This window comes from Anomaloglossus baeobatrachus, chromosome 7 (genome assembly GCF_048569485.1).
Source record: "Anomaloglossus baeobatrachus isolate aAnoBae1 chromosome 7, aAnoBae1.hap1, whole genome shotgun sequence".
Lineage (NCBI taxonomy): Eukaryota > Metazoa > Chordata > Amphibia > Anura > Aromobatidae > Anomaloglossus > Anomaloglossus baeobatrachus.
The window spans coordinates 141,992,573-142,009,160 of record NC_134359.1 but is presented as its reverse complement, the minus strand read 5'-3'; the positions used below and the strand labels follow the sequence as shown (position 1 = coordinate 142,009,160).

The 16,588-nt window shown below is 48.0% G+C and overlaps 1 protein-coding gene across 1 annotated transcript in view; it reads right to left on the bottom strand.

Moving 5' to 3' along the window:
- LOC142246645 (protein unc-93 homolog A-like) overlaps positions 1-16,588 on the bottom strand; it is a 294,000-nt gene that overhangs the window by 170,377 nt on the left and 107,035 nt on the right. The window contains exon 6 of the mRNA XM_075319711.1: positions 4,707-4,844. Within this exon, the coding sequence (XP_075175826.1) occupies positions 4,707-4,844 (138 nt within the window). The remainder of the gene's footprint in view (positions 1-4,706; positions 4,845-16,588) is intronic.

The window sequence follows — 16,588 nt, the reverse complement described above, 5'->3', positions numbered from 1 at the left end:
CAGACAAACACATACAACTCTGCTACATACAGACAAACACATACAACTCTGCTACATACAGACAAACACATACAACTCTGCTACATACAGACAAACACATACAACTCTGCTACATACAAACACATACAACTATGCTACATACAGACAAACACATACAACTCTGCTACATACAAACACATACAACTCTGCTACATACAGACAAACACATACAACTCTGCTACATACAGACAAACACATACAACTCTGCTACATACAGACAAACACATACAACTCTGCTACATACAGACAAACACATACAACTCTGCTACATACAGACAAACACATACAACTCTGCTACACACAAACACATACAACTCTGCTACATACAGACAAACACATACAACTCTGCTACATACAGACAAACACATACAACTCTGCTACATACAGACAAACACATACAACTCTGCTACATTCAGACAAACACATACAACTCTGCTACATACAGACAAACACATACAACTCTGCTACATTCAGACAAACACATACAACTCTGCTACATACAGACAAACACATACAACTCTGCTACATTCAGACAAACACATACAACTCTGCTACATTCAGACAAATGCACACAACTCTGCTGCTCTGTGGGGCCCACACCCGCGGCTTGGCGGGGACAGCACCAGCGGCAGCACCCGCGGCTCGGCGGGGCCCACACCCGCGGCTCGGCGGGTACAGCACCCGCGGCACTGGCAGCACCCGCGGCTCGGCGGGGCCCACACCCGCGGAATCGGCGGGTGGGGGCATTGGCAGGGGCCAGGGCATACATCCAGGGGGTAGAAGCAGCTCACCGGGGCCTATAATGGGGAGGCGGGGAGGGCACTTACCCGATTAGGTCACGGTGGAGAGGGGGCCCACACAGCGCCGGACAGAAGCTCGCCTCCTTCATCTGTGGGACTGAGAAGGCGGTAGCTCCGCCCACAGGTGAAATTCAAACGAGGATGTCTGCGCGCCTTAAAGTGACGGCGCCGCAGATTGCTGCCGAGGACTGCGGTCCCCGGAACTCGGCCGGGGACCGCAGAACTGTAAAGGCGAGTGGGCCCCGGCCAAGGGACAGGAGAACTGACGAGGCCGAGTGGGCCCCCCCGGCTCTCCAGGGCCCCGGCATTTGCCCGGGTTTGCCGGGTGCTGACGCCGGCCCTGCTGACAGGGTCTAGTGTGAGGTGTGACTAGGATTTGCATGCTGATGGAGTAATACCAAAGTTAGGATCCCAGAACCATGAGGGTTGAGTCCTGCACCAGTCAAGATAAAAGAGTGCAGTACCCTGTGACACCCTGACTAGTTCAGGGGCGTCACAACATCTGATTGTAGAACTTATTATTATTCCAAGATCTATTGATTAAAATTAACTTTAAAATTAACTTTGTTTGCAGGAAAACTCTTTTAGTGATGTTCCCTCATCTTTAAAACACGTGGACAAGGAGTCTTAAAAAGAACCTGTCACCTTGTAAAACACAATTTACCAGCAGTTGTAAGCTTCATCTGCAGGTAAATAGCGCTCTAATGCAGTCTGATCAAAAATGCAGTTACCGAGAGAAAATGAACTATTTTTCCTATAGGAGCCACTGGCTTTCAGTCATAGAGGTAGTGCAGGTATCAATTACAGTCTTTGCTCATAGCACCGCTCACTATACTGTAAGCACACCTAGGCACTTTGGTTTTTGTTAATTTTAGCTACCTTGTGGTGTGCTAATTTAATTTATAATGTGACTAGAGGCATAGCGATCGTGGTCACAGAGGTCATGGGTACAGGGGTACAGGGGTCCGCCAACCCCAGTACGTGTTTCAGCTGGATGTGCATCCGAGTGTTTACATCCAGCAAAAATGCATTGCGGGACAGAGACCTGTCAGGTTCCTGCACTGCAATCAGTAGCATAACTACTGCAGGAGTAAAGAGTGCTGTTGCTCTGAGTGGCCCACCTGGAACTACATTACCCTTAACTATATCAGCATGCACAGTACGCTGTTTTAATTAAACTGTGTGGTAGAGCAAAGAGACACGATCTCACTGCACTACCGCAATGCGTTCTATAAACCACAGGGCACTTTTAGCCTGCAGTCTATATAATGGCACTCCTGCGCATTGCAGTGACTGAGACACTGGCGCACACATAGTACATCTGAGTCCTGATGTGGTGATATCAGCACTCTGGGACTCTGATGTCCTGTGTGAGTCGACTCTATGACATCACATTACCGTGCTGATAGACTTGTCAGGATCCTTAATTAGCTGAGTATATGGTATTCTTATTTAACTAAAACTTGTAGTGGACTATGGGGGCATAAATAACAATAGGTGACCAGTGTGGGGAGGGGCTACTGTAGGGGGAACTGGAAAATGTGGGGCAGGCGCTCATACATTGTAGGTACTATTGTTTGGGGCCCTCATAAAGTGTAGGCACCATTATACAGTTTTGGGGGCTAATATTTTGCCATTTTAGAGTTTGGAGGCTAATATAAGGGCCATTAAATAGTTTAGGGGCTAATGTATGGCCATTATACATTTTAGAGGATAATGTGGGGGTCATTACAAAGTTTGGGGACTAATATTGGGGCCATTATACAGTCTGAGGGATAATGTGGGAACATTAAAGAGTTTGGGGGCAAATGTGGGGCAATTATACAGTTTGGGGGCTAATGTAGGGGCTATTATACATTTTTTGGGGGTATTGTGTTGACCATTATAGAGTTTGGATGCTAATGTTGGGCCATTATACAGTTTGGGGGCTAATATAGAGGACATTATACACTTTGTGGGGTATTGTGGGGGCCATTATAGAGGTTAAGGGGTAATGTGGGGCCATTATAGCATTTGGAAATGTCGCGGGTGGAGGGATATTGGGAACGCCGCTCGCCTGGGGAATCTCTGGCGCTCGGGTCCGGTGCTTCTGCTCCTCGGTGGCTCGAGTACTGGGCCGGACCCTCCTCGCCCACGAGTGAAAAGGGGAGGTTTGGTGGTGGGATGTCGGTTGTGACGCCACCCACGGGTTTGTGGTGAGGATGGGTACCACCGCTGCTGGTGACGGGGTTTCCCGGGAGCGATGGCGGAGAGCAGCTGAGGTGCTGGCCCCTCCGAGGGTAGGGGCTGTTGGTCCTGGGGCCCCGGTTGGGGGTTAGTGAGTAGGGGATAGGTGCAGGTGCTGATGCGGGGAGGCAGCATGGATGCGGGGCAGCGTTACGGTGCAGCGCTGTGCCGGGTGGCACTGGTGTACTCACTCAGGTAGTGAAGGACCGAGTCTCTGGTAAACCAAACGGCTGGATGGACGGGACTCGCAGTCGGCTGCAGCGTCTTCACTCCCCGGACGGGTTGATGGTGGCTGTCTTTCCCTGCACCTGTGTATAAGTGTTTGACCCCTATGGATTCCCGCGGGTGGTCCGCTCCCCGGCTTGTACGTGTCGGGAGAGCCCGTTTTGCCCGCAGGTGCTGGCCCTTGGATCTCTGGCCGTTGGCGGTGGCACTTATCCGGACGGGTTGGGCTGTTGCCTTCTGACGGGACTTGGTTGGGAATGAACCCCTGAGGTCCAGACCGCAATCAGGTAATTTGACCGTTACGGCGGCTTCCAAGCCTAGTCGGGGTCTGAGTACCCTGCCTTGGTGCTTGGCTTTGATCCACTCCCCGGTTCGGTACCGGCGGGCCAACGCCCGACCCCGGTCCTACGGTTCCGCAAACCTCCACCAACTCCTGCAGACGGCCACTACCATCTGCCGACCTTGCTGATTGTGCCTGGGCTCCAACCCAGACACACACAGTCTCTCCTCTTCTCTCCACACCTCTCCACTTCAACTCTCCAAACTCAACTCCAAACTCCAACTCACTGTTTTTCCCGCCTCCAGGCCTGTGAACTCCCCGGTGGGTGGGGCCAACTGCCTGGCTCCGCCCCACCTGATGTGGACATCAGACCCTGGAGGGAGGCAACAAGGGTTTTTGTTTGACGGGTGTTCCTGACCAGGGGAGGGTGTGTGTGTGTGTATGAGGTGTTATTCTGTGACCCCTGGGGTCCAGGGCATCACAGAAACCAATCTGGGGCCATTATACAGTTTAGTATCTAATATGGGGCGATTATACAGTTTGGGTACTACTGTAGAGGGCCCTCATACATTGTGCGAGGCTTTCATACTGTTTATGGGCCCCTCATTCATTGTAGGGACATTTGGGGGGTCCTCAAAGTGTAAGGGTCATTATAGAGTGTGGAAGCTAATGCTTGGGCCATCATACAGTTTGAAGGCTACTGTTGAGATCAACATACCAGGATAAGGGACATATTTACCTGAAAGTGGCCTAGCACAGGGGACATTAGTACAGGATGGGGACCATTACTAGATAATAAAGGAGAGGAGAGCGACAGCTCGTCTTTCTTTATAGGATATAGAATGCTACAATGGCCCATACAACCGACCAACATGTGAGGGGGCAAGGGACAAACTTTTCACTGGAGCCCATAGAACTTTACATACGCAACTGATTGTGACCAATGATTCAGGTGTTAAAAGAGAAATATAAGAGTATATACTGTTGTATTGCTGGATTTCTCATTCAATTGATATGGATCAGTCATACACCTGGCATCATAAAATAAAGCTAATGCACTTTATAATGACCTGTAAAGTTTAAAATGTTGAATTGTGTAAAACAAAAAAGCATGATCATGTTTTGATTCTCCTTACCTGTATAAATACCCATCAGGGTGTAGCGCAGATTTTCTGGTATACCAGAAGATGGAGTAGTAGTGTTGCTTGGCCGAGAAGAAAGGGTTGGACAGTTGTTAGCTCCACAATGGAAATAAGTAGCATTTTCATCTATTACTGCAAGAAAAACAAAATAAAGTTACTAGTCTATAAATGTATTCATTAACATATTTGTAAGCCTTGAACAATCATGATGTAAGATGATTCTCACTGCACACTGAATAAAATAAAAAATAAGCCCAAAAATCAGTAGAGGACTTAAATATCGTTCACCATAACACCGCAATTGGAATATATTTACTGTTTTTCAGTACATTATAAAATTATTGGTGTCATCCAAAACTACAACTTATTACAAAAAAAGCATGTCATTGTAGACAGAAAAATAAAAAGATATGACTTTTGGAAGAAGAGGAGTGAAAAATGAAAGTGCAAAAATGAAAATTAGCAAAAAAAAAATAAAGAATAGATTAATATGACTTTGATTCATAAACATGATTGAAGGTATACATTTATTTGTTTTATAGAAATATATTACATATTATTATTATTGCTTTCAAAATGCTTTTTGCATAATCTGCTAAAAAACAGTTGAAAGGAAGAATTGCACCCAAATAAGTCAGTCCACACCTCGCCATTTCTAACTAATGTATTTTACTGTTTGATGGTTTCCAGTATCAAATAGATAGCATAGAACTAACAGCTACAGTACATGGCTACTCCTGGATTAGTTGGTTATGAACTCAAGATGCCATGTGAATGGACAGTTTTTCAGTCTAAAGGCCCCGTTACATGCAACGACGTATCTAACGATATATCGCCGGGGTCACGGATTCCGTGACGCACATCCGGCATCGTTAGCGACGTCGTTGTGTGTGACACACACAAATGACCGTTAACTATGGAAAATACTCACCAGATCGTCCATCGTTGACACGTCGTTGATTTTCATAAAATCGTTAATTGTTGAGGACGCAGGTTGTTCGTCGTTCCCGAGGCAGCACACATCGCTACGTGTGACACCTTGGGAATGATGAACTGCAGCTTACCTGCGGCCGCCGGCAATTCAGAAGGAAGGAGGTAGGCAGGATGTTACGTCCCTCTCATCTCCGCCCCTCCGCTTCTATTGGGCGTCTGCTTAGTGACGCCGCTGTGACGCCATACGAACCGCCCCATTAGAAAGGAGGTGGTTCGCCGGCAACAGCAACGTCGCTAGGTAGGTAAGTCCGTGTGATGGCTCCGAATGATATTGTGCGCCACGGGCAGCGATTTGCCCGTGACGCACAAACGACGGGGTCGGGTGCTTTCACTAGCGATATCACTAGCAATATCGCTGCGTGTAACACCCCCTTAAGGGTGTGAGCATACTGAAGTTCTATTTCTCCAGTAAAAAACACACCTCTGGCCGAAAAAAACGCTTAAAAAATGCATGCGTTTTTGCCGCATTTTGGTGCGTTTTTGCCCATGCATTTTTTCACTATATTCAATGAAAAAACACAGGGAAAACGCAGGGAAAATGCACAAAAGAAGTGACATGCTGGTTCTTTTTTCTGCACCCAAAACTGCTGGCAAAAATGCAACGTGTGCACAGTATTTCAGATTTCTCATAGACTTTGCTGGGAGGTCATACATGCAGTTTAGGACCACAAACTGCACTTAAAACTGCACCAAAAAGGAGTAAAAATGTAGCAAAAAAAAAAAAGCAGTGTACGCACAAGGCCTAATGCTATAATACTCATATCTGATGCAACTATGCCCTACTTATGTGTAAACATATAGACAAAAAGAGGAAAACAGCAATCATGAGTCCAAAATATTTTTATTTGTATTTAATGCATAATATATATAAAGTCAGGTGTGTAGAAAGTTGGAAACATGCAGTGGGCAAATATTGTCATTCACCAACATTGTGGCGACAGCAGATGATGAAGCCATTGCTTTATATTAGAATTCTATATGTAGATTGCATAATGTGCTGTGAATATCAGTAGCATCAAATAACCAATGGTATAATTTGGATATAAAATGAACAAAAAAATATATACAGACAAAAACCTATTACTGCACATAGCCTGGGTTGTATCATAAGGATATTATAGCACACGGCCACGAGATGGCGACCACATACCTTTGAGATGCAGGCTCTTGTATGCAGTTGGTAACATCAAACAATTTCTCACAATATATACAAATTTTATTGCAAAAAAAAATATTAAAAATATCAAGGACAAACCTGACACATAGACAGGCAGAGAATATATGAATGTACAAATAGCCACTGACCATATATTTATATAAAGAGATAATGCATCCGTTTAGGGGTTGCGTTGCTTGCCCCAATATCATGAGCAGTGACACGTTTATGAGTTCTACAGGCGATAAAACATTTAACATCAAAAAGCGGATCACGTGTAATAGTAAGACGGTCATGTATTATGCCACCTGCCTATGCCCTAAGATTTATGTGGGGCTGACTATTTGCCAATTGAAAATACGTGTTAGGAAGCATGTACTGGGTATAGTGGCGGCATCCAGCCATACGGACACATCCACGTTAAAAACACTCCCCAAACATTTTAAATTACATCATGGTTCTGAAAGTACGTGGCATTCATCAATTATATGTCAACATCAGAGGTGGGCAAATCAGCCATCTTTTGGCTCAAATGGAGACCAGGTGGATATACACATTGGGTCTGGTCTGAATGAAAATATGAGCCATTTTTGTAATTTCCATAGGATGTGTGTCCATTAGAAATATATATATAATTTTTTTATTATTGTAGTTTTTAACTTTGTTTGTATCCTTGATTTTAATAGTTTCATTTTTCTACACACAGAATATATTTATCTATGACGTGACAAATATACATATCGATCTGGCTTGGATGGAAGTGCTGTAATTTTTGTCCATGCTTTTGCGGGATCTGTATGCACATATATGTTGTGTGACACATGTATATTATAATCAGAGATGTGCTTGTTGTTTATACTTGATGTGTCTGTCCATGTGTTCCATGTATGGATATGATCACATGCTTTTTTCAGAAATAATGTAATCTACAATCATCAAGATTTGCAGGTTTTTTGTAAGGGGTACACCATGCCACTAGAACAGTGTTTTACAAAAGATCCAAAGTTTATCAACATAAAACCTTTATTTTGCCCAAAACGTGATGATCATAGTTAGAGAACAACAATAACTGTAGCACAGAGAAAGATTATAAGTAGATATGAGCAAGTAGCAAAATATTCGTAATCGCTATACTTGTAACAAGTACTTTGTAATACTCGCGTATTCGTTCTGAATAGTGAGTACAATGCAAGTCAATGGGAAATGCGAGTAATTTTCTGCTGGACCCAATAAAGAGGTCTGGGGGACTAAGCAAAAGGCTGAAATGGATGGGAAAGTGATGAAACCGAATGGGGAGAGCCTGGAGAATATGCCTGCATGCATTTCTGCATGCATACTCACTGATCGCCAGCGTGGCGCAGCTGTCACATTGCTCCCGCTGCCTCTCATTCTTCTTCCGGAGCTGCTCATTAGGCTCATATATATTCACTGCTAACCCGCACACTGGCATCTATGATTGGTTGCAGTGAGACCTGCCCCCACGCTGAATGACAGCTGTGTGACTGCAACCAATCACAGATGCCAGTGGGCGGGTCTATATTGTACAATAAAATAAATCATTTTAAAAAATGGCGTGCGGTTCCCCTCCAGTTTTGATACCCAGCCAAGATAAAGCCCCACAGGTGGGGGCTGGTATTTTCAGACTGGGGAGGCCTATGATTATTAGACTCTCCCCAGCCTAAAAATATCAGCCAGCAGCCGCCCTGAATTGCCGCATCCATTAGATACGACAGTCCTGGCACTTTATCCAGCTTTTCCTGATTGGCATGGTGTGGTGGCAATCAAGGTAATAAGGAGTAAATGGCAGACCTTAGCTGCCATTATGTCCTAGATTAGTCATGGCAGGCGTTTATGAGACACCCTTTTATCAGTAATCTGTAAGTAAAAATAAATAAACACAAACATCAAAAAAAATTTTTATTTGAAATAAAAAGCGAAAAAGCACCCTCTTTCACCACTTTATTAACTCTTCATACACCCCTCCAGCTCTGACATAATCTAAATAAGGTCCCACGATGCTTACAGCGCTGTTACAAATGACGTTCACAGTGACCACCATTGAACAAGTCTGCCCACTGAGAGCTCCACGCAGCAAGGAAAGTGAACCACGCGATAAGCGATGACATCACTGAGGTGATTTTCGGTCACAGCTGGAGTTCTACACCTGTGACTGCAAAACAGGCTGCTGCGACTGAAGTGAGCCGCGCAATCAGCAGTGACGTCACTCAAGTGAGTCCTCCACATGTGGCTCACTTCAGTCACGAACTCTAGGACAAATGGACTCCCGCTGTGACCGCAAATCACTCGAGTGATGTCACCGCTTATCACTTCACTTGCTGCTTGGAGCTCAAAGCGAGCAGTCAAGTTCTATGATTTATCTATATTCGCTGTGATAGGACAGGGATGTAGCAGAGCTGAATCACTGTGGGACCTTGTGTGAATTATGTTGTACCTGAAGGGGTGTTTGGGGGGTTAATAAAGTGGTTAAAGAGGGTGCTTTTTGTCTTTTATTTCAAATAAAGGATTTTTTGGGTGTTTTTGTTTATTTACTTTCACTAAAGGCTGCTTTACACGTTTCATTTTCTCGTGCGATCACACCCGCCCCCATCGTTTGTGCGGCACAGGCAATTTCTTGCCCGTGTTGCACAAAGTCGTAAACCCTCGTCACACGTACTTACCTTCCAAACGACCTTGCTGTGGGCGGCAAACATCCACTTCCTGAAGGGGGAGGGACGTTCAGCGTCACAGCGATGTCACACAGCGGCCGGCCAATAGAAGCGGAGGGGCAGAGATGAGCGGGACGTAAACATCCCGCCCCCCTCCTTCCTTCCACATTGCTGGCGGCTGCATGTAAGCTGCAGTTCATCGTTCCTAGGGTGTCACATGGAGCGACGTGTGCTGCCTCGGGAACGATGAACAACCGGAGCACAGAAGGACGTTTGATTTTTTGAAAATGAGTGACGTGTCAATGAGCAACAATAAGGTGAGTATTTTTGCTCATTCATAGTCGCTCATTTGTGTTACACGCTACGATATGTCAAACGAGGCCAGATGTGCGTCACTAACGATGTGACCCCGACGACATATCGGTTGATAAATCGTAGCGTGTAACGTGCCCTTTACAGATTAGGGATGAGGGGTGTCTCATAGACACCTGCCATCACTAAGCTAGGGCTTAGTAGCAACTGTGGGCTGTTATTAACTCTTCCCACCCTAATAATATCAGCCTCCTTTTGTCTGATGTACCTTGCTGGTTCTAGAAAAATGGGGAGACCCCACGTTTTTTTTTAAAAAAAAAAAGCGTGGGATCCCTTCTATTTTTCATAACTGACCAAGGTACAACAGACAGTTGAGGGTTGCAGTCCGCACCTGCTGCTGTTCCTGTTCTGGATATGAAAAATAGGGGGACCCCCGTCATTTTTTTAACCCACAAAAATTAAAAAAAACAGCTGGCCAAGCTAGCTATCCCTCTATCAAGGTATTCAGTTATGTCTTTCTGTCTATTCTATCTGTTCTTTCTTTCTATCTATTCTATATGTTCTTTCTATCTATTCTATTTTTCTATCTATCTATTTCCAAACCTGATGAAACAGCTCAAGGGTACCAAATTTCACACCATTTCTGATGCCATGACTGCTATGGATGCCTGGTTTGAGGCACAACCAAAATCCTTCTTTTTGCTAGGCTTACAGAACTTGGAATACCGATGTAAGAAGTGTGTTGACATCAGTGCAGAGTATGTGGAAAAAATGTAAAGTTTCATCATCATCATCATCATCATAATCATCATCATCATCACGTTTCTTTCTGGGGAAAGCTAAAGACTTAAGCCAGCTTTACACATTGCAATTTCGCATACGATATCGTATGCGATTTGCAACGCCCCCATCATATGTGTGGCACGTTCAATTTGTTGAACGTGCCGCACAAACGATTAACGCCCGTCACACTTACCCGTCCATACGACCTCGATGTGGGCGGCGAACGTCCACTTCCTGGAGTGGGAGGGATGTTCGGCATCACATCGACGTCACGTGGCAGCCGGCCAATAGAAGTGGAGGGGCGGAGATGAGCGGGACATAAACATCCCGCCCACCTCTTTCCTTCCGCATTGGCGGCTGGAGCTGCGGGACACAGGTAAGATCTGTTCAATGTTCCTGGGGTGTCACACACTGCGATGTGTGCTGCCTCGGGAACATTGCACACCCGCACGTTCAATTCATGAGGAATGAACAACGTGTATGCGATGAACTGATTTTCGTTCAATCGCAATCGCACGTAACCTGTCACACACTACAATGTACCTTACGATGCCGGATATGCGTCACTTACGACGTGACCCCACCGACACATCGTAAGATATATTGTAGTGTGTAAAGCCAGCTTTTTCAGCAGCCCCTCGTATCTTCACACTTGTCTATGGCATCACTCAGTGAGTCATCCGATGTGTCCATATCATCCAGGACCACAAGATCTGGTGCGACGTTTGTTGGATTGAGGGATCTTGACTATCAGTGCCATAGAATACACACCTATAAAACCAACAATAAGGTGATTAATTTGATTTGCCATAATTATCTACTGCTGATATTTCTTTGTTAGAAAAGGGTTTTTCCTTTTCCACAGTAGCTAGATTTTAACCTGTTCTCTTCCATCAAGGATCTGCATATTTTTGCATGATCCTCGATATTTAAAAGATATTTTTTTGATGAATCATTGCATACTTTGTTTCCTGTCGAGCAGGAACAAATAGCATTAGGAACATTGCAAGAACTTTCAGATAAACATTCTACAATTTTTAGAGGTAAACTCCCTCCTTACATCAAACCTCACTTCAAAAAGTTTCCCCCTTTATCTGCTTGTGCCAAGGTTTTTGTGCACTTGGTCTCTAAAGCTGGGTTTACACACTGCAACATCGCAAACGACATCGCTGTAACGTCACCGGTTTTGTGACGTTACAGCGACCTCCCCAGCGACATTGCAGTGTGTGAAACCTATCAGCGACCTGGCCCCTGCTGTGAAGTTGTGATCGCTACAAATCGTTCAGGACCATTCCTAGGTCCTTTGTTTCCCGCTGTGCAGCATGCATCGCTAGCAAGTTTCAGTGTGTAAAGGGGACTTTACAGCGACTCCGCGGCTCTGTCTGTGTAGCGTCCTGATTAGCGGTCACGGGTGAAGGATTCACCGGTGACCGCTAATCCCCCGAGTGACTGAAGTGTCCTCCCCTCTCTCATACTCACCGATCCCCGATCACCGGCGCTGCACGGCGTTCCCTCTGCTCCAGCGGCTTTTCCTTTTTTGAAAAAGCCGGCCGCTCATTAAACAATCTCCTATTCCCTGCTTTTCCCCGCCCACCGGCAAATATGATTGGTTGCAGTGAGACACGCCCACACGCTGAGTGACAGCTGTGTCACTGCACCCAATCACAGCAGCCGGTGGGCGTGTCTATACTGTGCAGTAAAATAAATAAATAAATAATTAAAAAATCCGGCGTGAGGTCCCCGCCAATTTTAATACCAGCCAGATAAAGCCATGCGGCTAAAGGCTGGTATTCTCAGGATGGGGAGCCCCACGTTATGGGGAGCCCCCCAGCCTAACAATATCAGCCAGCAGCCGCCCAGAATTGCCGCATACATTAGATGCGACAGTTCTGGGACAGTACCCGGCTCTTCCCGATTTGCCCTGGTGCGTTGGCAAATCGGGGTAATAAGGAGTTATTGGCAGCCCATAGCTGCCAATAAGTCCTAGATTAATCATGTCAGGCGTCTCCCCGAAATACCTTCCATGATTAATGTGGAAATTACAGTTAAAAAACACACACCCGAAAAATCCTTTATTAGAAATAAAAAACACTAACAAATTCCCTCATTACCAATTTATTACCCACAACAAAGCCCTCCTTGTCCGGCGTATTCCACGGTCCTCCAGCGTCGCATCCAGCTCTGCTGCATGCAGGTGACAGGAGCAGCAGAAGACACAGCCGCTCCTGTCACCTCCACGAAGCTAATGAAGAGAGCCGTGTGATCGGCTGAGCTGTCACTGAGGTTACCTGGATCCAGCGGTGGATGCAGCGGTGGCCGCGGGTAACCTCAGTGACAGCTCAGCTGATCGCGCTACTCACCGCCGCTCCGGTCAGCTCCACGCAGCAAATGAGGTGAGTAGCGCGATCAGCTGAGCTGTTACTGAGGTTACCCGCGGCCACCGCTGCATCCATCGCTGGATCCAGGTAACCTCAGTGACAGCTCAGCCGATCACACGGCTCTCTTCATTAGCTGCGTGCAGGTGACAGGAGCGGCTGTGTCTTCTGCTGCTCCTGTCACCTGCATGCAGCAGAGCTGGATGCGACGCTGGAGGACCGTGAAATACGCCGGACAAGGAGGGCTTTGTTGTGGGTAATAAATTGGTGATGAGGGAATGTGTTTGTGTTTTTAATTTCTAATAAAGGATTTTTTCGGGTGTGTGTGTGTTTATTTAGTGTCACTTACAGATTAATCATGGAAGGTGTCTCATAGACGCCTGACATGATTAATCTAGGACTTATTGGCAGCTATGGGCTGCCAATAACTCCTTATTACCCCGATTTGCCAACGCACCAGGGCAAATCGGGAAGAGCCGGGTACAGTCCCAGAACTGTCGCATCTAATGTATGCGGCAATTCTGGGCGGCTGCTGACTGATATTGTTAGGCTGGGGGGCTCCCCATAACGTGGGGCTCCCCATCCTGAGAATACCAGCCTTCAGCCGTATGGCTTTATCTGGCTGGTATTAAAATAGGGGGGACCGCACGCCGGATTTTTAATTATTTATTTATTTATTTTACTGCACAGTATAGACACGCCCACCGGCTGCTGTGATTGGGTGCAGTGACACAGCTGTCACTCAGCGTGGGGGCGTGTCTCACTGCAACCAATCACATTTGCCGGTGGGCGGGGAAAGCAGGGAATACGAGATTGTTTAATGAGCGGCCGGCTTTTTCAAAAAAGGAAAAGCCGCCAGAGCAGTGTGAACGCTGTGCAGCGCCGGTGATCGGGGATCGGTGAGTATGAGAGAGGGGGGGAAATCACCAGCAAATGAGGTGAGTAAAGCTGGGTTTACACACTGCAACATCGCAAACGACATCGCTGTAACGTCACCGGTTTTGTGACGTTACAGCGACCTCCCCAGCGACATTGCAGTGTGTGAAACCTATCAGCGACCTGGCCCCTGATGTGAAGTTGTGATCGCTACAAATCGTTCAGGACCATTCCTAGGTCCTTTGTTTCCCGCTGTGCAGCATGCATCGCTAGCAAGTTTCAGTGTGTAAAGGGGACTTTACAGCGATTCCGCGGCTCTGTCTGTGTAGCGTCCTGATTAGCGGTCACGGGTGAAGGATTCACCGGTGACCGCTAATCCCCCGAGTGACTGAAGTGTCCCCCCCTCTCTCATACTCACCGATCCCCGATCACCGGCGCTGCACGGCGTTCCCTCTGCTCCAGCGGCTTTTCCTTTTTTGAAAAAGCCGGCCGCTCATTAAACAATCTCCTATTCCCTGCTTTTCCCCGCCCACCGGCAAATATGATTGGTTGCAGTGAGACATGCCCACACGCTGAGTGACAGCTGTGTCACTGCACCCAATCACAGCAGCCGGTGGGCGTGTCTATACTGTGCAGTAAAATAAATAAATAATTAAAAAATCCGGCGTGAGGTCCCCCCCAATTTGTGTGGACATCAGCCCCTGGAGGGAGGCAACAAGGATTTTTGTTTGACCTAGATGTGCCTAGCCGGGGTGTGGGGTGTGTTGTTGCAGTACCTGTGATGCCCTGGCTTGTCCAGGGTGCCACATTCCCCCTTAGTAAAATGCAGACCGTCCGCGGGCTGCCCGTCCATCACTGGTTTTATTTTTGTTAACTGCAAAAGATAGAAAACGGTAAAAACATGTAAAAATCACAAACATTTCACAACGGTACGGCTTCCGCTCTTCTCCCACCCAAACAACCTGGCCCTGATGCTGCCCCTAAGAAGTGGGCAGCACCCCTTGACCCAGTCCAGAACCAAGCTGCCCGAGCGGGTACTGTCTCTTTCAGGGGACCCGCGTCCATGGGGACCCCTGAACCCCCGGAGGATCGCCACCGGTTACGATAGTGGCGGGCCTGGGCCATCCCTTTCCTCCAGGCCCATCCTCCCAAATCAGCCTCTCCGGAGGCGGTAAAGGTGTAAGCCAACAATTATTTACATTCCACTAGTTTGTGGTTGCCCTGCAAGCTCTCAGGCTTGTCTGTAAGAAGTTCCTTACGCAACAGTTGCAAAAAGTCCCTACGGGGACTAGTTGCCGGAAACGGCCGGTTCAATCATGGTTATAATCAGATAAACTTCTTCGGTTGATCAATCTTATCATTCAAACTTCTTTTAACTCTACTGGTGGTCCTAACGGGGACAACTTGCAACGGAGCTCCGCTGCCGTTACTGCTCACTTTCGTCCTCCTCACCCGGCCCTGGGTGGAAGAACACAGGTACCAGCCCCTCCAGCGCATAGCAGGCGCGACGAGGAAGGGCCGCCCGGTATCCATTATTTCCGCTCCGAGGGATGTAAGTGGCCTCCGTGCCATACAGGGCGACGACTCCCTCATCCTCCTCCGAAACAGGCTCTGTGTCAGGTCTGGAGTCACTATCATCTGTCCCTGCGCCAGGCAGGTTGCCGCCAGCTGCCGCAGTCTCCGGGCTCACCACTCTTTCGGCTGCCGTTACGAGGGGGTGTACGTCAGATGGACCAGCAGCAGTGGGGTGCACGGGCAGGGAGGACGGAGGTGGCATGGGGGCCAGGGGTAGACCGGGTCCCTCAGCCGCAACGGCCGGTCCCTCAGGGACACAGGGGCGTGGGTAACTCACCAGCTCCTCCATCATGGCCTCCACACCCGGGCGACCGCAGCTACCTCCTCCACCTCCGCGGTCCACTGCTCCATCAGCAGACATATCTGACTCCGGTAGCGCCGGCAGATCCCCGCCGTTCGGGCCATGAGCCATGCCGCTGTCCCGGGCACCGGCTTCGTAACCTCTGCGTAGCTGGACGGGGTGGACATGTTGGTAGCGGTACTTTACAGGAACCAGTAGATTGCAGAGTCCTGGCGTCCCTGCTTCCACAGCCGCGGTTCACATGCGGCCGGACACCATCTGTCCCCCTTAGTCTTTTTCCGGCTCCTCCTCTACAGGGGCGGGGTTTTGGCTTTCGTGCCTCCACTGCTCGAGGAGACGCTCGAGCGGGGATTTTTCGCGCCCAAAATGGCGGCTTCTCAAATTTTTCGGCCGGACACCTCCGGCGGTCACAAGGCGCACCTCCTGTTTGTGATGCCAAGTTGTCGCGGGCGGGGAGGGGACGCTGCGCTCACCACACTTGGGTCCGGCGCTGCTGCTGCTTCAATTGCTGCTCGGTGGTGGCTCGAGTGGTGGGCCGGATCCCGGGGACTCGAGCGGCGCTCCTCGCCCGTGAGTGAAAAGGGGAATGGTTTTGGGGATTTATTGTCCGTGACGCCACCCACGGTTGGGGTGAGGTTGTGACACCACCACTGCTCTGGACAGGGATACCGGGAGCGATGACAGGGAGCAGCTTGGATGTTGTTTTTCCTCTCCGTGGGTAGGGGGGTTGGTTGTCCCAGGGCCCGGTGAGGGAAGGATGGCAGGCGGGTTATGGGGCCTGGTGAGGTGCAGGGTCGTGGGGGCAGCGCGGTGCCGCACGACACAGTGGTACTCACTCA